At 51.3% G+C, this 20,226-nt stretch overlaps 1 protein-coding gene across 2 annotated transcripts in view; it reads left to right on the top strand.

The window, feature by feature from the left end:
* Positions 1-20,226, top strand: part of Tbcd (tubulin folding cofactor D) — a 163,195-nt gene that overhangs the window by 101,766 nt on the left and 41,203 nt on the right. For both annotated transcript variants that reach the window (XR_002817683.1, XM_023699333.1), the window contains exons 14-17: positions 2,833-2,989; positions 11,362-11,419; positions 15,660-15,689; positions 18,810-18,895. Coding sequence is in view for 1 of the 2 variants with exons in the window: in XM_023699333.1 (XP_023555101.1) it covers positions 2,833-2,989; positions 11,362-11,419; positions 15,660-15,689; positions 18,810-18,895 (331 nt within the window). In the remaining variant the exon portion in view is untranslated. The remainder of the gene's footprint in view (positions 1-2,832; positions 2,990-11,361; positions 11,420-15,659; positions 15,690-18,809; positions 18,896-20,226) is intronic.

Here is a 20,226-nt window from a genome sequence, read left to right as displayed (position 1 = left end):
GCCAGCTGCATTTCTCCGGGTGGGGTTGTGCATGGCTTGCCAGCCTTACAGACTCTTTTCAGCTCTAGGTGAGGTCTTGGTTAGATGTGGCTGTTGAAGTTTCATTGGGTTAGCTTTTTTTAAAGCTTGTGTGAACCCAGTGAGGTGCTCTGTGTGGACGAGGTGGGTGTGAAGCATTTACAGGGGCCACAGGCAGTCCCCCTGCTCTGTGGCTTCCTCCCCTGTGGGAAGGCCCAGTGTCCACTCTGCTGTGGGAGTTGGGTGGCGTTGGGCGGGGTGGGATTGGCACTCTCCGAGGGAGGTGGTAAGCTGGTTTGTATGGTCACACGGTGCCTTCTGGGCTTGGATTAGGCAGGAAGGACAGGGTGCAATGTGGTTGCTGGACTAGGATGTGGAGAAATCAGGGACAGCAGCCGTGGTGTGACAGTTCAGAGTGTACACAGGAGATTGACTTGCTCTCTGACCCCCTGGGTAGTCCCCTGGATGTCTGTGAGGGACTGAGGTGTGCTGGGATGAGAGAGACTATGCAGGGGGCTGGGCCTTGCTAGGGTTCATAGCAGGGTGAAGAGGAGGCCAGAATCAGGCTGGGTGGCCTAGGCGTCTGTGGGAACTGTGTGGTTCCTTTGCTTGCTCAGAACACTGTGTGGCCCTGGCCTGTGGCTCATCCTGTGTGCAGACATGGGCCTCCCTCCTAGTGGAAGTGCACGTAACAGTGTCTGTGAGGCTTTTCCATGGGAGAGTTCATTGGTGTAGTTTTAAGTAAACTTATAAAAAGCAAATTTATAAGCTTTAAAAAAAATAATCACTGTGTATTTGTAAAAATAAGCTGTCTTGAATCATATCAGTATTTGGGGTGCTATTTTATAGAGTAAAAGTCTTTAGAGCAGAAAGGTAGAAGGAGGTTCTATATACTGTTTGAGGTCCTGCTTTTGGTGAATTTTGTCTGGGTTCTGTCTCTCAGGATGGGTCTGAGCAGCCACGAGGCTGGTGCTGTGGAGCAGGCTCGTGGGGTGTGCTGGGCAGTGTCTGTCTGCTGCTGGCTGTTGAGCTGCATCCTCTGGCTGCTGTTAGGGGCTTATCTCCCCCTCCGGATTGGTCTGGGGTGACCTCCACAGACTGTAGCCACCGCAGCTTGCTATGTCCAGGACACTGACAGAATGTGTGCTGACAGCGGGGCGCCCTTATGGCCTCTCCTGGTGCTTGTGCTGACCTGTGTCGTCAGTCATTTGCTGACACAGGAGCAGTTCTGCCAGGTGGCTCTAGCACGCGGACACAGAAGTGTCTCCATTGCCTCTGTGAGAATGGTCACATACTTTTAATTATTTTTTCTTTCAGTACTGGGGATTGAACCCAGGAAGTACTGAGCTACGCCTCTACCCCATTTTATGTTGTATTTTTGAGACAAGGTCTTGCCATTCTGCTCAGCCTGGGCTCAAATTTATGACCCTTCTAATCCCCAGTACCTAAGATTACAGTGTGAGCCGTAGCACCTGGCTGTGCTTTTATTTTTAATAGTTTTTAAATGTCAGTGTGGGCTATTTAGTGTTCTAAATATGGCGTTGTAGTTGGGTAATTTGAATCAATAAACTGGAATTTTTAGCTTAGTCTTTCAAAAAATTTTACTTGTTATGACTTTTTTAAAAAAAATTGATTCTATCCTTGAATTAAATATTTTTAAGATTTTTTAAAAAAATATTTTTTAACCTTTTCTTACTATGGTCACTTTTAAGAAGATTGGTTTATTTACAAAGTACTTTAATAAGTATAATTGATCTTCTCCAATACTGGTAATTAAACCCATGGTCTTCACACTATGTTATGGCCTTTGCCCTTTAAAAATTTAAATTTTGGTAAAGCGCCTGCTTAGGCAGAGTGCAGTGGCCAGGGTTCAATCCCGGGCTTGCTGTGTGGTCCCCGCCCCCGGGGCACCCTGAGATAGTGATTGAGACTGGGCATGGTGGCATGTACCTGTAATTCCAGCACTTGCGAGGCTGAAAACAGAATCACTGGGAGTCTGATCTATGTAGTGAGACCCTGTAGACCCTGTCGTAAATACATTAAAAAAAATAATAATAATTAAATTTTGAGACAGGTTCCTGCAAGGTCACTAAGTTACCCAGAATGGGTTTGAAGTTTCAGTCCTCCTGCCTCAGCCTTCTAGAGGGCCGGGATTCAGGGATGTGCCACTACGCCTGGCTTATCTTATTTTTAACTAATGTGCATGTTTCTAGCAAGCAGATCCTCCCCAGATACTCCTAGTAAACAAAATAGGTAACTGCAGAGGCGCTGGGGCCAGAGGGACTCCTGGACTCACAGGGCTCAGGCTCAGGCTCTGCTGCGATCCTTGTCAGCAGTCGCAGGTGTGACTTCAGTGTTCACAGGACCAGACAGCTTTCTGCAGTGTTCCTTACACCACTGTGATGGTCGCAGGCATTACAGATGGTGAGGCTCATGGAGCAGCGGAGTCCTAGCTCCTGAGGCTGCAGTGCACTGTGCATGGCCTCTTTCCCTGGAGGCCGTTGAGGCCCTGCTGCTGTCAGGAGACAAGGGTTAGATCTTTCTGCCTTATCCGTGGGCACTGGGGACCTACAGAGCTCAGGTCTTTCTCCCATCACATGTGGTTTTCACCTTCCTAATGCTCAGGTCAGCTTCAGCTTTTGGAGCTCAGCAGGGAGCTGGTGCCCTTCTGAAGGAACTGCTGTTTGTTTCCCTGACTGTCACCTGCTTTGAGTGATAGGCTTCCCTCCTCCCTGTGGGGTTTGCTTCTGCAGACAGGATGCTGTTGATGTTATACTGTGGCATGCCAGCCCTCACTATCTATGTCTTTTGCAGTGGTTGCTGTGATCCTGAGGGCTGTGACCTATGAGGAGAAGCGAGGAGCCTGCAGTGTGGGTGCCAACGTCAGGGATGCCGCCTGCTACGTGTGCTGGGCCTTTGCACGTGCCTATGACCCGCAGGAGCTATCACCCTTTGTGGCTGCCATTGCCAGGTGAGCCTTTGGGTCATGCTTGTCATCTTGAGGGCAGTGCACTTATAGGGTCCAGGTTTCAGGGGTCAGTGGAAGGCAGTGTCCTGACAGCTCCTCCCTGTGGACCCAGGTCCTGGAAAACAGTCAGGAAGCACCAGGTGGGAGGAAGGTCTATCCACAGCTGCTCTTGGAGAGTTGAGAACACACGGGTGTTGGAGTTGGGCAGGGCAGTGTGCTGCTGGTGTCTGCAGAGTGCTGCGTCGTTCACAGCCTCCTCGGGGAGCTCTCTGCAGAGCAGAGTGCCCTGGGGAGAGAGGCCACACTGGCAGGTTCCTGAGTCACCAGGAAAATGGGATCCTAGTCTCCAGTGTGGGCTGTGGTGTTCTGGGCTCTGGTTAGAATCGTAAGGGAGGAAGCCAGGTTCCTGGGAAGGGGTTCCTGGCAGAGGTCTCAGCCTGTGCCACCCTGCCTAGCTGATAGGAGTTGGTATTTTTTACTTGGAAAGATACAAAACAGTGGTGTTTTAGTACAGGAGTCTCTTGAAGTTTTGTGTGCTAGTCTGATAGGAGACTTCAGTTTCTTGAAGCAGAAAGTTCTGAGGGGCTGAGCAGGGACCCAGAGGAGCTGTATAACCTCCCTCATGGTGCGACACACAGAGGTTTGTCTGGTAACTGTGACTTGGAAAAGGAACCAGGTGACAGTGTTTCAGAGGTAGACTTGAGCCAGGCCTCGAGGTGTCCACCTGTGATCACAGCTATTCTGGCGGCTGAGGAAGGAGAATCGCAAGTTTAAGCCCTATTTGGGCGACTTAACAAGACTTTGTCTCAAAAAATAAGATATATAACAGGGTTGGGCATATAGCTAGTGTGTGGTGTGGCTCAGTGGCGAGTCTTGCTCAGCATATGCAAGGCTGTGGGTCGTATGTGGCCATGCTGAGTCCTTCACACACTGCCCAAAAGGATGAGGGACTGTCTGTTTTGGCGTACCAAACAGGAGGATGCTGCCTGGGGCCCTCGGGTTCCCTGTGGCTGTCCTAGGTCCTCCCTGGCTGAGAATCTCCATGGTACTTCAGATGAGGCTCGTGGCTACCTGCCATCTGGCTGCCCTTACACTGTGGGACAGCTGTGAGTGGCCACGGGGTCATACCACACTGGGTTCAAGTGTACTGTGACAGGAGCTGTCTTCTCTCAGGCATCTCTTTGTACCTTGTGTTTATCAGGGTCAGAGGCGGGCCTTGTGTGCACTGTAGTCCCTGCAGGGCTATGCTGGGGCCATCTTCCAATTGAAGATACCTCGGAGAAGGGTACTGCCCCTGCCCTAGGAGATAACATGCTTCTGAGGAAGCTGAGAAGGTGTCTGTCCTTTCCCGGCTTGTGTACCCTTGATGGGTACAACAGGGCTACAGGGTGCCCATGTTGGGGCTGCTTGTGGAGAGCATCTTTTCTGAGGTCAGCAAGACCTGGAGTATTGGAAAGCAGGTGTGATTGTGCCTCTGGCCATTGTCCTTGCGGCCAGCTCCTCCCCCTGCAGCTGGGCTGGCCGCAGGTGGTCTTTCATGAGCTCTGCTGAACTATTGCTGCTCTGCCCTGCTGATGGAAGCTTAGTTGTCTGTGCTGTTTTGGGAAAGTGTTTTTCTGCCACTTTGTCTTGCTTTTCAATTCTTTGGTAGCTGATCTCATAACCAGGGATTAAAAGAAAAATGCTTTCCTGTTTATGTGAACTGTCTCAGAACAGTGAGAGTCCCTTAGATTGGTAGTGTTTGGCTTAGGTTCTGGGGCACTTTGATGGGGGCAGGTGCTGCTGCAGAGGGGGCTGAGAGCCAAGGGAGTCTGTCTGCTCTGGCCAGGGCTCTGCCACTGTGAGCCTGGGCCCCATTCTCGAAGGGTGTCTGGTGCAGCGGACCCATGGAGGGATTTCCTGGGCCTGGATGCTTTCTTCAGCTCCTATACTGATATCATGACACTGTGTGATCTCCCCAGTGACTTCGGGAGAAATGGCTGGTAAATGTGGCCTTGGCCCATGAGGGACATTGTTTGCGAGTGTTTGTGAGTGTGACGGTGGTGATGGTCTATCGGCACAGTATGGACTGAGTCTTCCTTGCGGCATCCTTTGGAAGATGTACAGCTTCTGTTGGGACCTAGTAGGTGGCATGGAAGCCATGTTAAGCTGGGCTGCAGCCAACAGTATAGCCAGGTGCCCAAGAGTTCAGGAAAGCTGCACTTCTCTAGGAGCGCCGTAACTTCCACATGTGGAGTGTGAGTAGTGTGTGACCATGTCCTGCCTCTGTCCATAGAAACTCACACGGGCCCAGTGAAGCCCTAGCTGCCATGACCGCTCCATCTAAACAGCCTTTGGCATAACCCATGATCACCAACTGTGCTGCTCTCTGTCGAGTTTCTGCTGAAGAAGGCCCCTTACTGCTAGGCCTGTGCCCACCTGCGCAGGTCAGCCCTGTCCTTTGGGGCTGTGCCTGCTACAGACTGCAAGCTGGTTCGGCAGGTTTAAGGGAACCTGCGGTGCCCTGCCTTCCCTGGCCATGCAGATTCCAGGCATGTGGCGGGGGAGGTGGAGGTGAGTCAGGGAGCACTCTGCCGGCCTCCCTGCCCGGGAGCCTGTGCCACCCGCCCAAATGCGAGCCTGAGCCCCAGCCAAGCCTGAGCCAGTATCGGTTGGGGTGTGCCTGCAGGCCTGCCCCACTCACCTTAGCATGAGTGACCACATTTTAATTAGCAGCTTTTTAAGCCCATTAATTCTGGCACCGGATAAAATCTTGATACCTTTACTTTCACAAACTCTCCAGAGTGTCCTATAAAAGTAAACAGTTGAGACCAAAATGGACTTTTCTAATTGAAATAGCAGTATCTGATAGGAACATCCAGAGGTGGCTGGGAGGCCACGAGCTCCTGGGGCTGCTAAGCTCCCACAAACTTCTGGGGGTGCTAAGTTCTGAAAGATACAGTGGCTCACATCCCTGATTGCTTGCTGAAGAAATTTGGATTAACTGTCATCCTGCCTCATTGTGAATTTACATTGCTCCTTTTTAATTTATTATTTTTATATTGTTCCTCTTTGACTTACTATTTTTATTAGTGTGTTTGTAGTACAGATTGGTTATATGCACTGTGGGGACTTGGTACACGTGTAGAACACATCTTGGTTCTTTGTACTCCCTCTCCTTCCCCTCCTTTCCCTAATGCTTCGTGTTCTGGTTTGCAAAAGATAGTCTCCCTGTTTTCTATTATCTATCTTAAGGAGTCTTTTAGTCTGATTTTTTTTTTTTTTTTTCCTTTTACACTTTGAAGTTGGGTTGGTTGCTTTTGAGAGCTGATCTTTCCTTAGCCTGGTACACAGACAGCTGGGGGTGGGGCAACTCCAGGAGAGCGGGGGTTTCTTGGAGAGCAAGTTTAGGATGCAGCAGCGGAGATGTGTACTGGGACAACGCAGTGAATGGTGTACATCGTCTAGAAAATTCCTTCCAGCCAGTGATCAAAAGCTAATTTGCAGGAAAGATGGAAAAGGACTGTGCTCAGTTGCCAGCTTGCTCTGACCATTGTTTTTCAGAGATTTCCTCACCTGAAACTCTTTGGTAAGCCGAATCCCAGTTGACGTGGGGTCCCACCCCTGCCCAGGGCAGCTCCTGACTCTCGCCTCCACGGCAAACCGGTCTGGCAGCGTGGGCTGCAGGGGCCTGGGGATTGGTTCAGTGAGATCTCTTCCTCGAGGGCAAGATTGTCCTGAAAAATCAGGAAATGGCAAGCATTGCTCAAAGCTATGTCTTGTTCTCCCTGGGCTTCTGAGGCCCGGCTCAGAGAGAGACACCGCACAGCTTTGTGCTGCCCAGAGAGGCCAGCCCTCATGGTGGGCCACCGTGCTGTGACCCAGAAGTGCTGTGTACTACGTCCCTGCGTGGCCAGGGCTCTGCCTCGTTTAGGGTCCGGGGACATTCAACCAAAGGCAGGGCTTGGCTCATATTTTACTTGAAGTATGTGATTCTCAGTTGGTAAGAAGATGGATGGATAGTGAATTAGTAGTGTCTAGTAGTCAAAGGTTTTTTACGTTAGGATTGGGAGTAAAAACACATTTACTCAGTGTTTGTGAAATCCTGGGTTCATCCTCAACACTGAAAAAAAAAAAAAAAAAAGAATCAGAACAACAGGATGATTTTTCTCAGGTGAAAACAGAGTTTATTTTTGAGTGTTGCAGGATATTGCACAAATAAGAAATGCTGAGCCTCGTGAGCTCTGTTCCTCCCGGAGTGAGGGGAGCTGTGTAGCCTTCTCTGGACTCGAGGGGCCTGGGCCTGTGCTGTGGAGATGCCCAGAGCAGCTCCTGCCCCAGCAGCCTGACCTGCGGCTGGCCTGGCATTTCCTCACCTCCCTTGCGTGGCACAGCCATCCTGCTGGGGCGGTGGAGGCTAGCACCTCAGCAGCCGCGGTTTGGGGAGGTGCGTTCCTGTTTATATATGTAACCAGTATTGTTAAACCTATTTGTATTTGAGACGTACTAGTATTTCTAGACAAGCCAGTTTTGATCTTTACGTGTGAAAGTAGTTTTTAAAAATTGAGTCCAAATCAAAATACTCTCCAAAACCCTGGTGCAACTGTGGATGCACACTCGTCATACTGGGTTAACTTGGAAGCCTGCAGTAATGGGAAGTGGTGGTTCGCAGGCATCATTATGTTTGTCCTGGTCCTATGAAGTCTGGTGACATGTGTGGATGAGGCTGCAGCTGTTTTGAGATGTTTACTTGTAAAGGCAAAAACTGACTCGTGAGTGTGTGTGTGCCGGCTTCCTGCTCAGTCCAGTCCCCTCTGCTTGTCGTCTGCACTGCGCTCCTGCTCTGCGGGTCTCTGCACACCATCCTCAGTTCTCAGGTGTGGCTCTATGGAGGGCACCTCCACTGTGAGTCAGAGCAAGGCCACCTGCTGTCTTTTTGCCCAGATAGCTGCCTGTTCTTAGCAGCATGTTCCCGGTGCCTCTCTGAGTGACAGGCTGCATCCAGACACTGTGGGACGGCTGGTGACCCAAAGCCGGAGTGAGTGGGCTAGTCCTGCAGTGACTGCCTTGGTGGCTAGAGGACTGGCCCCGGGGAGGGGGATCCTTATCTCCATGCCAAGCATAGGGAGAGCTGTGTGGAGGGGAGTGTGTGTCTGGCCCCTTACAGCCCAGGATGGCTGGGCACCACCTAGGGAGCCCTGCTCCCCCCAGATCACATGTGCAGCCACAGAACTGCTTGAAAGAGTCCTAGTAAAAAAGGTGGCAGGCGCTGAGGCCGTGGGGAGAGCCTCAGGGAGGGGGCGATGCTCAGGGGCTCGCCCAGGAGACAGTAGGGGCTCAGCCTGCCTGGCTGCATTGTCCTTGGCTGAGGCCCTGGGCCCGCTAGGTCCTGGCTCTCCGAGTGGCCCAGTGTGCTTTGCAGCTGGAGCTGGACCCTTGCCAGCCTGCCTGGGCGGAGACCGGAGTCTGCAGGCACGGGGCGGAGGCCCTGTCCCGTGGCCCCCTGCCTTCAAAGGGTGGTCAAAGTGACTGATGACTAGGATGCTGCCTCAGGCCCTCGCCAGGGTGAGAGGTGATTTAGGAGTTCTCATTTGCTTCGTCCTCTCCCTGGTTCAGGTTCCAGTATAAAATAATAATCAGGACAGAGGAATGGATGGGAGACTCCAGGAATTCCGTGCGAAGTGTGAACTTTCACAGGGATTACTGAAGCCCACATTTCTTGGTTGATGTTGAATGAAAGCAGAAATTCTTAGTTGATTTCCTTTCCACAGAACACATAATTTTATGGATTTGAAAAAGCAAGGCTATCATTAGAATGTAAGCATAATACTTAGGTTTGTGGATTCTGCGAATGTATTTAGAACACCAGACTTGTGAACAACAGCAAATGCGCAGCTCTCTGTCACTGGAAGCTCACATTTATATAGGTCTGGCTTTAGTGACATCTAAGATTCTGTTCATAGAAGCCATTGTGCGGAATTGAAACAGAAGCTAGACGTTTGTGCTAGGAAAAATGCAGTTTCAAATGAGGTTTTCCCTTCTCATTGTGGCTACCGTTTGTTGTATAGTAAGAGTTTATAGAGAGGAAATAGCTAGTTTTCTGTGGCTAGCTGTGCCAAGGCCGTGAGCAGCGGCTCCTGGCGATGGGAGGGTGAGTCACTGCATCCTGAGAACTGCCCTGGCCCTCGCGAGTGTCAGGCAGCTGGTCTGCAGAACCCCTCTTACTGAATCATTGTGCATCTGATTAAGCCCGTGGCTGTGGAGGCTAGAGGCCTTCTACACTCCCCACCCTGTGAGCTGTGCACTGTTCTGCACGTGTCCCACTGTGTCCTCTCTCCTCTGTCCAGTGTTCCCAGGGCCCTAGAAGCACTCAGCTGCATCTTCTTTGTCCCCTTCACTGTGGTGGCTCCTCCATATTCCTTTGTCTTGAATGACCTTGGGACATTGTTAAAAAGTGACAGTTTTATTGTGATGCAATTCATATACCACAAAACTCACCTTTTAAAGTGTCAAGTGGTGTGGTATTTAGTGTATTCAGAGTTATGAAGCTAGTCTCACTGTTTAATTCCAGATATTCTTTCTTGCCCAACCCACATTTGTTAGAGGCTGCAAGCCATCCACAGTCTGCTGTCTGTCCTGGTGGTGACACCTTGGCAGACCTGCAGAATGACCAGGGTGGGCATTAGAGGCAGTGGTATAGGGCCATGCCTTCTTGTGTGCCATATTGGGGACATGGCCTCCACCAGCACTGGGTGGAGGACCTTGGTCACTTGGAGTTGCCAGGGGTCCACTGGAAGGTGACTGTCCTCTAATCTTGACCGTGCTGGAGGTCCCCCAAATCCCTGCTTCCCCCTATGACTTTGGCCTGTTGCTTGAGCATGCCAGCCAGCTTCTGTCACTGATAGGACACCTGGAGTGATCAGTGTGTGAGAATAAGTTTATTTGGACTTACAGTACTCCTCCCGCCATCCTGGGGATGGAACTCAAGGCTGCATGCATGCTGGGCAAGCGTGCCCCACTGAACTGCTCCCCAGCCCTGCCTTGTGGTTCCAGAGTTTAATCTGTGGGTAGTTGGCTCGTTGCTTTGGACCTATGTCAGCATAGGAGCAGTAGTGGAGAAGGCCTGTTCATCTCACAGGGCGAGAGTGTCTGGGCTCACTCTCCTCAGTGCCTTGCTCCCTCCATTAGGCCCTGGGGGCTCCCCCAGCTCCCTAACATGGCATACATGAGGAAGCCTGTACCATATGTGCCCTGGGGATCTTCTAAGTTAGACCCAATACTGGGCATCCATCCTCTTGCATCCTACTCGTAGCTGTCTTGTGTGGCGTGGGCTGTGTGGCGTGATTTTCTATTCCTCTCTCTGACATCCATGAAGCTCCCTGTGTAGTTCCCCCTCTCTATTCCCTGAGATCACACCTGGAGGGGCTCAGCTGGATGGCTGGGCATGAAAAGGAGAAATGTGGGGAGTGGGGACCTCTGAGTCACTCCTAGTGATTATGTTTGAGCTCCTAATGGGGGACTTCACCAAAGTGGGTTCAGAAAGGCTCCATTCTCCCTAGGTGGTGGTGAGGGCCGACTGCAGCTGCCTTCTGTTCTTGAGAAGTGTTTCCTGGTCACTCCAGTATATGTACATATTTGTTTTGTTTGTTTTTTTTCTTTTGTTGTGTTGCTACTCTGACAAACACTGGAGCAGGTTACTTTTCAAAAAAAAATTTATTTTGCATCACAATTTCAGTCGGAGGTCAAGGCACTGTGTCTGGCATGACCTCTTGCTGGTGGTCCGTGGTTATCACAAGGGGAGATGGAACCAGTGTGCCTGTGCATGCCTGTGTGGCTGTGTGGATGCATGTGAACATGTTTGTGCCCCTGTGCATATATGTCTGGTGCACATGTGTGTGTGGATCCCCATGTGTCTTTATATGCATGTATCTTTTGCACATGCATCCCTTTCTCATAATGCTTGCAGGACTCAAAGGCGCTCCACCCTGAAGCCTGTTTGCTTCCTCATCTCTCATGAGGGCATTTATTGTTGACCCATAAGTTGGGGGTGCTTTGGCAGCTGTGTGCTGGCTGTCTGTGGCTGTGTATCTGTCCACTGTGTGAAGCTCATGCTGTGGAAGGTGTAGGCAGCTGTTGCCCTTGAGCCTGGGGTTAGTCATGTGGCTGGGCTCTGCCCTCCTGTGGCTTTCAGTAGACCTGGGGCTGGCCTACCTTGACCGGTAGGCCACCTCAGGGTGCCTGCTCTGTGTGTGTGTGTGTGTGTGTGTGTGTGTGTGTGTGTATAATATCAGGTAGCCAGGCAGGTTATGAATGAACAGAGGGAGAGGGGCCCCCTGGCGTCCTGTGGCCTGCCTTACCTTGGGTTCCCTTTAATCCGCCTTGTTCTCTTTCCACAGTGCCCTGGTCATCGCAGCAGTATTTGACCGGAATGTGAACTGCAGGAGAGCTGCTTCAGTAAGTGTTTTCATTCTCTCTCTCTGTCCCTCTGTCCCTCTGTCCCTCTGTCCTTCTGTCCCTCTCTCCCTCTCTCCCTCTCTCCCTCTCTCCCTCTCTCCCTTTCGCTCTTCCCTCCTATATTTAGTACAGGGTCTTACTACATAGATTGCACTTGTACTGATTCTCCTGTTTTTCAGCCTCCGAAGTGCTGGGACTCCAGGTGCGTGCCACCACGCCTGGTCTCAGTGTGCCCCGGGGGCGGGCCCAGCACAGCATTCAGGGGATCGAACCCCAGCTGCTGCGCTCTGCCTAAGCAGGTGCTTTAGTCCACTGAGCTCTTTTTTTTTTTTTTTAAATGATAGGAAAGTTTATTGGGGAAAAGGAATGGGGGATAGGAATTCAAAAAAGGAATAGCTCCTGAAATGCCAGATGGGTCCCGAATGAGTTACCAATATTCACGTTTTCACATGCTCTTTCTCCTGGAGGTGTGGCTGGCCCTGACTGACCCTGTCAGGGGTGAGGGCCTCGGTGTCTCACGTGGGGTTCTGGGGCCAGGGTGAGGAGAGTAGGCATTTTAGCAGAGCCAGAAGTTCATTCCCTTGGATCTCCTGGGAGGACAGGTCAGGACTGAGCAGTACTCCCTGCCCCTTCTCCCAGTGTGGCCCAGAAATCCGAGTCAGGGGACAGAGGTGAATGGCCTGAGTCCCATGGAGGAGAGGACAGTGAGTCTTGTGCATCTGTCATGTCAGTAAACAGCCCGTGGGGGTGGGACAGGTTCCCCAGGATGGAACACAGGCACCGGGAGGCAGGACAGACCAAAGGTGGGTGGTGGGCTTGAACCTTTATGATGATCGATGGCCAAGCTGCGCTCTGCTGCATCCACCTGGCCATACTGGGTAGGCCTCACCAGAGGGGCCTTCTTGCTCTTTGGCTTGTGTATGGAAGCTGGGTCTCCAGAGTGCTGAGGGCATTGGGGTAGACTCAAACAAAGGAGCCTTGACAATTTTGTGGTGACCTCAGAGAGGTGCTGGACACATCCTTCTGCCCCGCCACCTGCTTGGGGGCTGCGCTGCATGAGTAGTGAGGTTCAAGTCTCTTTGGGCTTTGGTGGGCGCCAGGCAGAAGAGGCCCTTTGCTCAGTCACATGCACATGTCCAGTCTCCTGTCTCCTGCAGTCAAGGCACAGAACAGGCAGACTCTAGAGCATCCTCACTTTGGCCTTTTTCACCTCGGCTGTCTCTTTCCCAGCCACTGGCAACCACTGTTTGCTCCAGCTCTGTTACACTCTAGTTCCAAGAATAATCCAAGTGCTATCTCTGGCACGTGAGCTTTGAGTTCTGGCTTTTTATTGGACATGTATCCCTGAGGTTTGTCCAGCACTGCAGTCTTTGGTCCCGTCTCTGGCTGTACCATGGTTGGTTTGGCTGTTGAGGCACATGCTTCCTGGTTGTCTTGGTTGCTGCTGGCTCGGGCCTGTTAAGAATGGAGCTTTGGTGTATTGTAATCCCAGCACACTGGGAGGCTAAAGTAGGAGATTACAAATTTGGGTTTAGCCTGGAGAACTTGGTGAGACCCTGTCTCAAAATGAAAAATAAAAAGGACAGGATAATACTCATTGTGAAGCCACTCCATACAATCCCCAGTCCTTGGGAATGGGAAGGGGTGGAGAAAAAGAAAATAAATCTGGTAGACATCTGTGTGCAGGCCTGATGTGGACATGACTTCTCTTCGTGGAAGGCCAGGAGCACGGTTGGTGGGCTGCATCCAGCCTCCATTCTCACAGCACTGGATGTGGTCACTGTGCTTGGCTTAAGCCTTGGTACTGGCAGCATGGGGACTGACTTAGGTTTCTCTGGTGGTGATGACGTGAGCCTCCCTGCTGTTGTGACCTGCTGTTGCTTATTCTCTCTAGTCAGAAGTTTCTGTTTAAGTGTTTTGCCCATTTTCTGGTTGGGTCATTTGTTTTTACTGTTGAGCACTGAGTTCATTCCATGTTCCAGGAACCTTTCCTGGCTGTGTGGATTGCAAATCCTTCAAGCTGTGGGTCAGTCCCCCACAGAGCAGAGTTCAGGTTTCTTCAGGTTGTGCTGCCCATGTCGAGGCTGAGGATGCACCTGTCCTGGTTGAGTCCTGCGCTGCATCCAGCTGCTCGGCCCACACCCTCACCGTTGCTGCCAGTGCGGCCAGGTTCCTTGTCCAGGGCGCGCTTCAACCCCTTTCCTCTCCAAGATTGTTTTGCTGCTCTGGGACTTGGGCTTTTCCTGTTATTCTTTATCTTTCAGATGATGCTACCAGAATAGTAAATGTGTGCTTAAATATTACTCTGTTGGCTGTTTTGCAAAGTGCTTTGGTTTTTTTTTTTTTTTCCTTAAATGTTTTTTATAAAATTTACAAAATGGGCCTGGGGAGATAGCTCAGTAGAATAAGCGCTTGCCAGGGTCCTGAGTTCCCGGTACTGGGAAAAAAAAATTACAAAATGGTAATCAGTAAATATGAAGTCTCACTCTTCCCAATTTAGAAAGTATGGGCAGGTGTGGTGGTGCATGCCTGTAATCCCAGCTCTTGGGAGGCTGAGGCAAGAGGATCACTGAGTTGGAGTCCAGCGTGGGCTACATAAACATGTCCAAGGCCATCCTGACTACATAGTGAGACCCTGTTTTAAAAAAGAGTATATAGGATGCCCCCTGGTGTTTCTGCCTCATCCGGAGGCCCCCTCTGAGGATAGCCTCACACTGTTGAGAGTACTTTGATTGTGTGGGGCTGTGGGCTTGGCTTCTTGACATTCTGTGTGTCCTCTACTGCTCAGGAAGCCTGCCTGTGCTGGGTGGCTGACCGGGCAGGGGGTCTCTCCTGGCCTCACTGGAGTGGCTGACCAGGCAGGGGGTCTCTCCTGGCCTCCTCGAGTGTGGCCCTGGGGCCCTGTGTGCAGTTCTTGCACTTGTTGGACACATGTGCAGCTCTGCTTAGCTCCGTGTGAGGCCCTGTGTCTGTGCCTGTTCCCAGCCCCAGCTGAGGACTCAGCTCTGGCTGCTTTGAGGGAGTCAGTCCTATGTGGTGACAGATAGGAAGTGAGGTCTTGCTGTCACTCAGTCAACTCCTGCCATGCCTGGAGCTTCACCTGTGTGTGGCAAGTTGAAAAGGGAAGCGGCCACCCAGGAGGTGAAGAGGATTTACCATGAAACCTAAATTTAGTTTTTAGTGTTCTTTAAGATCATGCCTTTACATTTCCTTTCTTTCGTTCTTTCTTATGTATCTGGTACAGGGTTTCATTACGCACCTTGGACTAATTGTGATCCTCCTATTTTCAGCCTCCCCAGTGCTGGGATTACAGGCATGTGCCACCGCGCCTGATCTCGGTGGTTGGCTCAGTGCGCCTGATGGCAGGGCCAGTAGCACATGTGGTGCTGGGGATCCAACCCCGGTCCCTGTGCTTGCCTAAGTGGGTGCTTAGTCTGCTGAACTATCTTGCTGGCCCAATTTTTTTTTTTTTTATTTTTATTCAAGGTTTTTTTTGGTGGTATTGGAATTGAACATAAGACTTCTAATATTGATCTATATTCCCAACTTAAATTTTTTCTTTTTTTGCGGAACCGGGGATTGAACTCAGGCCCTTGTACTTGCCAGGGAAGTGCTTATTCCACTGAGCCATCTCCCCGGCCCCTTAAAAAATTTTTGAGGCAAGATCTCAAAAGTAATTCTCTTGCCTCCATCTTCCAGAGCCCTAGTATTATCAGTGTGCACCTCCATTCCAGCCAGATAAGGTTTTTGCAGCCCCTCCCAGCACCTAGTATGTACAACTTGGCTCCCAGGGAGCTGGTGGGAGAGGCTGGTGGGACTGGGGCAGTGCCCACAAGGTAGCCACAAGGGGTCTGTTGCAAGTAGTGGCCACAAAATTCCCTAGGGACAGCCTTGTGCATGGTTAGCTTTTACTTAACCCACCTGTTTGGCTCTTTCTTTGTTGGGCTCTGGGGCCTTATCCTGGACTCTAGGGCAAAAAGCTGCATTCTCAGTCAAAGTCTACTTTTTTTGATGTCTAATTTTATAAATTGGATTCTTAAATCATGATGTTAAAGGACACCAGGATGCAAAGACAGTGACAAAGGACCATAGGGGCCCTGTGCAGCCAACAATGAAGGCTCTTCACATAGAAAATGAAGCCATGGGTCATTTGCACTGCTCTGTGTTTGTTTTGAATCTGTCTGTGTGTTCATAGAAGTAAACCTCACTCACCTGCTCTCTTTGTTCTTTCTCTCCTCAGGCTGCCTTCCAGGAGAATGTGGGGAGACAGGTATGGCTGCTTTGTAAACCTTGCTTCCTGAAACTTCCTGTAGCTTTGGAGGTAGGATCTTGAAAGCTGTGAACCTGGTGTGTTACACTGTTGGATATAGTGAAGAATTCACCTCAGGGGTAGCTAAGAAGCACAGCCTCAAGCCCAGAGCCCGCTGGAGAGCTCTAGACACTGACTCACCTGCTCCAGGATCTCCACAGCTGGGTACTTCATGCAGGTCTGGAGTCTTCTTACGCATCCCTGGGGCTGCCATGTGGCAGGTACCCTAGCACGGCAGAGGAGGCCTGGCCCCTTCCCAGCCCACATGGTATCAGCCTTGGCCTTGCCTTCTGGGAGCCTGGGCCCTATGACACTTCCATGCTCACCAGCATCAGAGCTGTGTCCTGTGACCCTGGGACCTGCACACGCAGGAACTGGATACAGGCCTCCATGTGATGAGACATTGACTCACTGGGACATGTGGTCTGTTTGTCCAGGCCTTGGTGTGGTGAGGTCCGGCCTGAGAACAGACAAGAGACTGGATTGACCAGGTCTGGGTTGTATAGAAGCTGCAAGGATGGACCTAGATGGGGAGTAGGATCCCTCCTAGAAACCCTGTGAGGAGGGTTGGACAGGGTGATTGTGTATCCAATTCTAAGGGCTCACAGTGCCACTACCTGAGGAAAGTGGAGGACCCGGCTGTATGCAGGTGGGAGGGAAGTCAGGCTGAGGTACATTCTAGGTAAGGAGAGGATAGGTGGATGTCCTGGGGGAGACTGAGCAGCCTGAAGCGCCCTAGGCTGATGCTCACACTGCGGGAAGAAGTGGGTCAAGGGTGGCCTCTGGGCAGGGTGTAGGTGCCAGAAAAAGCAAGTGGTGTGCAGACAGTGGCCTCTGTGTGGCGCATGGTATGTAAGTGGGCAGCCTCGGATTACAGCCAAGGTCCAGATAGGTGTTGCTGGGTGTGGAATGTGGGGATGCAGGGGCTGCTGAAGTCTCTTGTTCGGGGTCTTTGGCTGGCATGGGTAGGAAGCAGTCTGGGGTTGCTGGTTGTCTGCTGGGATGCCACAGCTGGCTAATAAGCAGATGCCAGGCCACAGGGTAGCATTCATTTCTCCTCAGCCTTCATGGGCTTTGGTGTCAGTTTATTTTCCTGGGGGTGGCACCCAAAACCAGTGATTTTCAAACTCAGCAGGTGGCAGAATGACCTGGAATTTGGGGTGTGATAGGATAGGGGCTGAGAACAGATCTTTCCTGGAGGCCCTGGCCAGCAGGAGCCAGGCACGGCTCAGCCAGCCATCCTTCATCATCCATCCATCCATCCATCCATCCATCCATCCATCTATCTATCTTCTTCCCCTCCCCCTTCCCTCCCCCCCAACATTCCCCTTCCCTCCCCTTCATTTCCTTTCTTCCTTTCTTTCCCCAGGAATCAAACCCAGGACCTTGTGCTTGCCTGACAAGTGCTTATGCCACTGAGCTATCTCACCAGTCCTTAGCCATCTTTCTGCTTGAACTGTAGTGTCATAGCAGGAGGATTGTATATGGGTTCTTCTTCTATCCTGCTGCTCTGCCTTCCCACACAAGCAGGCCTCTTAGGTCTTGCAGGGCCCATGGCACCTGCCTTTGCTGGGGTGACTTTCTGTATCCTGCTTGTGCTCTTTTGAGTTCCAGCCTAGTGAGCCCCTGCAGGGTGGGTGCAGGAGAGCGGGGAGCTCCCTGTGGCCTGGATGCCCTCTCTCCAGGTATCCTGATTGTGAGGGACCCCCCAGGACTAAGTCCCACTCCTGGGATTTGAAGGAGATATGGGGCCCACTTGGTGGTATCCTGGCCAACACCACAAGGAGGAGAGTTCCCTTCAACCTTTGAGGGTAGCAGGCGACCTTGGACTGGGGAATTTGCTGGGTATCTTGTGCTTTGTTCTGTTATAAATGTGGCTGGCCAGTGTCTATACTTGACCAGACACTGTGGAGCAACCTGGAGCATGCTGCCACCTCCCATGCTGTACCTCCCAGAGCCATGAAGGCCTTCCAGGGAAGGCATCCAGCTTAGGGTGGATCATTAAGGCCACAGCGATGCACACAAGGACAGCAGAGTCACTTGGAAGGGTGGACAGAACTGGAAGTCATGAAGGCCATGTCCTCTGTGGGTTGAGCAACTGAGAGGGCAGACTCTTGCTGTGCAGCACTTGGGCTTGGCCTGTGAGGTGCTTGGATTTTGTGCCACTGTCTGAAACCTATGTGTGGCAGGGGTTACTGAAACAACTGGGGAGTGACAAGGCCATCCCACGGCATTGGCCAGCTTCTCTATCTAAGTCTCCTGTGATGTTGGTCCTGATGCCTGAGCCAGCTGCATCCTTCCCACTTGTCCAGCCAAAGTGGGGCAGTGGCCAGTGGGGCTCCCTGGGAGGAGCTCTTGCTGTCCCCACTGGGCTCAGAGGGTCCGTGTGATTAGCTCACCTAGGCCATGCCTGAGACACTCTCTGAGGCCTTTCTGTCCTATTGTAGTTGGTAGCTGGAGGCTATGTCAGGATATAGCTTTTCGTGTTACTGTTTTCTTAAAGTCATTCATATCATTTCTAAATTTTTCAAATATTTTTACCAGTCAAGGCTGTCAATAGTAATGCACAGACTCTCGAGTCCTGCAGGGAGTGTGGCAGCACTGGCCTGTCCCCACACTGGTGGCCCCAGCCACTGTCCCTGCCCCCACTGCGTGCTGCCCCCATTGCTGCTGGTGCCAGCTGGATCAGCTGCTTCTATCACTCCCTTGCCATTCTTGGCAGGGCAAGGTTGAGCTGTGGTCTGGGTGTCATGCCCACGAGGCACTTGCCTTGTGCAGAGGCCCGCCATGGCCAGCCTGCTCTGGACTGAGCCCAGCGAGGCCTCTGTGTTCACTGGGATCACGTGCACACTGAGATCAGTCACATCCACACTGCCGAAATCTGGTGTCTTTAAAAAGAACGATCTTTTACAACATTTTGAAGCTGACATTTTAAAATCATTTGAACTGTAATTCATATGGACTGCCTTAGATGATTGAGCAGTGCCTGACCTGACCTGAGTGTGGGTGTGTGGTCCCTGGCTTTTGGGATGCCTTTACTTAGTCAAATTATCTCTCACCTTCTTTCTTTAATTTCACCAGGGTACCTTCCCTCATGGAATCGATATCGTGACCACAGCAGACTACTTTGCAGTTGGCAACACCGCTAACTGTTTCCTTGTTATAAGGTGAGATTTTAGTATGTGCCATAAAAACACAATATTCTCTTTCATGTTAGATGTCAAAATTTAATTTTGACCATTTTCTCTGTTCATCTTGGGATGAGTGTAAATACAGTGGATGTGTGGAGGTGGAAGGTTGGCTGGAGGCAACCTGGAGGAGCGTGCGCTGAGCCTGTGATTCCTTTGCCGCTTGCTGCCTTCCTGTCAGGGGTGAGGCGCTATGTGAGGCATGCTGCTGTCTTCTCCTGCTCAGCAGATCTGGACCAGACAGTTTCTCCTGTTTCTCTTTCTGTTGCAATAAAGAAAAGTGTTTCAAAGTTGAAGTTGTTGGGGCTGGAGAGATGGCTCAGTGGTCTAAAGCACCTACTTGGAACAAGCTTGGCAAAAGCACAGGGACCGCGGTTCAATCCTCCAGCACCACATGCCAGCCAGCCGTGCCCCCTGGTGGGCTGAGCTGGCCACACACACACACACACACACACACACACACAATAAAATGTTAAAATAAAAACAAAGTTGAAGTTGTGTGGCCACATTGTTTATCAGATGAGTTAAGAGAGAGGTATTTGAGAAATCAGGTGGAGGAATAAGGCTGAGGAGCAAATTCTGTGATGTCCCATTCTACGTGACCTAAGGACTGGGAAAATTTCTTCCCTTGCCTTGTTACCCCATTGCAGCACTCACGTCAGCAAAAGGGGCATGATGTTACAAAGTGCTGCATTCCCTCAAATTAGGAGAAACATGCCTGGCACATTTATCAAAGTTCCTGACCATCTACTGTCCCGAAGCTAGGTTCTACAGCCTCGCTGTGTAGACTGCAGAAAGGACATTTCTCCGTAACTAGCTTTGATTAATTTTTAAAAACTGCATGCCTGGTCCTTTCTCAGGAGGACACTGGCCAGATCACCCCTTCTTGTCTCCCGTAGTGTTTGTGTCCTACTGCCCATCAGGTCTTTCCTCTCTCCTTCTGTTTCTTTGGCTGTTGGCTGTCTGCTGTGCATGGAGAGGCCACCCTTTCCCCAGGCTTCTTGCTGAAGTAGCTGGCAGCTTGGAAAGGTGGTCTGTTTCTTTCTGGCTGTTCTTTCCCAGTGGGTTCTGCACCGTCGCGAGGCACAGGCCTGTGTGATCCCCCATGGGTTTCTTGACTGGGACCCCTCTGCCTGTGGTCTTGTTGCATGCCTAGGCCTGGGTGAGAGTGGCAGGAGGACACATGGCTCACAGAGGACAGCTGCCGAGGAAACCAGTGGGATCGGGGCTGGAGAGATGGCTCAGTGGTCTAAAGCACCTACTTGGAACAAGCTTTGGCAAAGCACAGGGACCGCGGTTCGATCCCCCAG

The sequence above is a fragment of the Octodon degus genome, unplaced genomic scaffold (genome assembly GCF_000260255.1).
Source record: "Octodon degus isolate 3935 unplaced genomic scaffold, OctDeg1.0 scaffold00112, whole genome shotgun sequence".
Taxonomy (NCBI): Eukaryota; Metazoa; Chordata; class Mammalia; order Rodentia; family Octodontidae; genus Octodon; species Octodon degus.
This window is presented reverse-complemented; position numbering and strand designations above follow the sequence as displayed.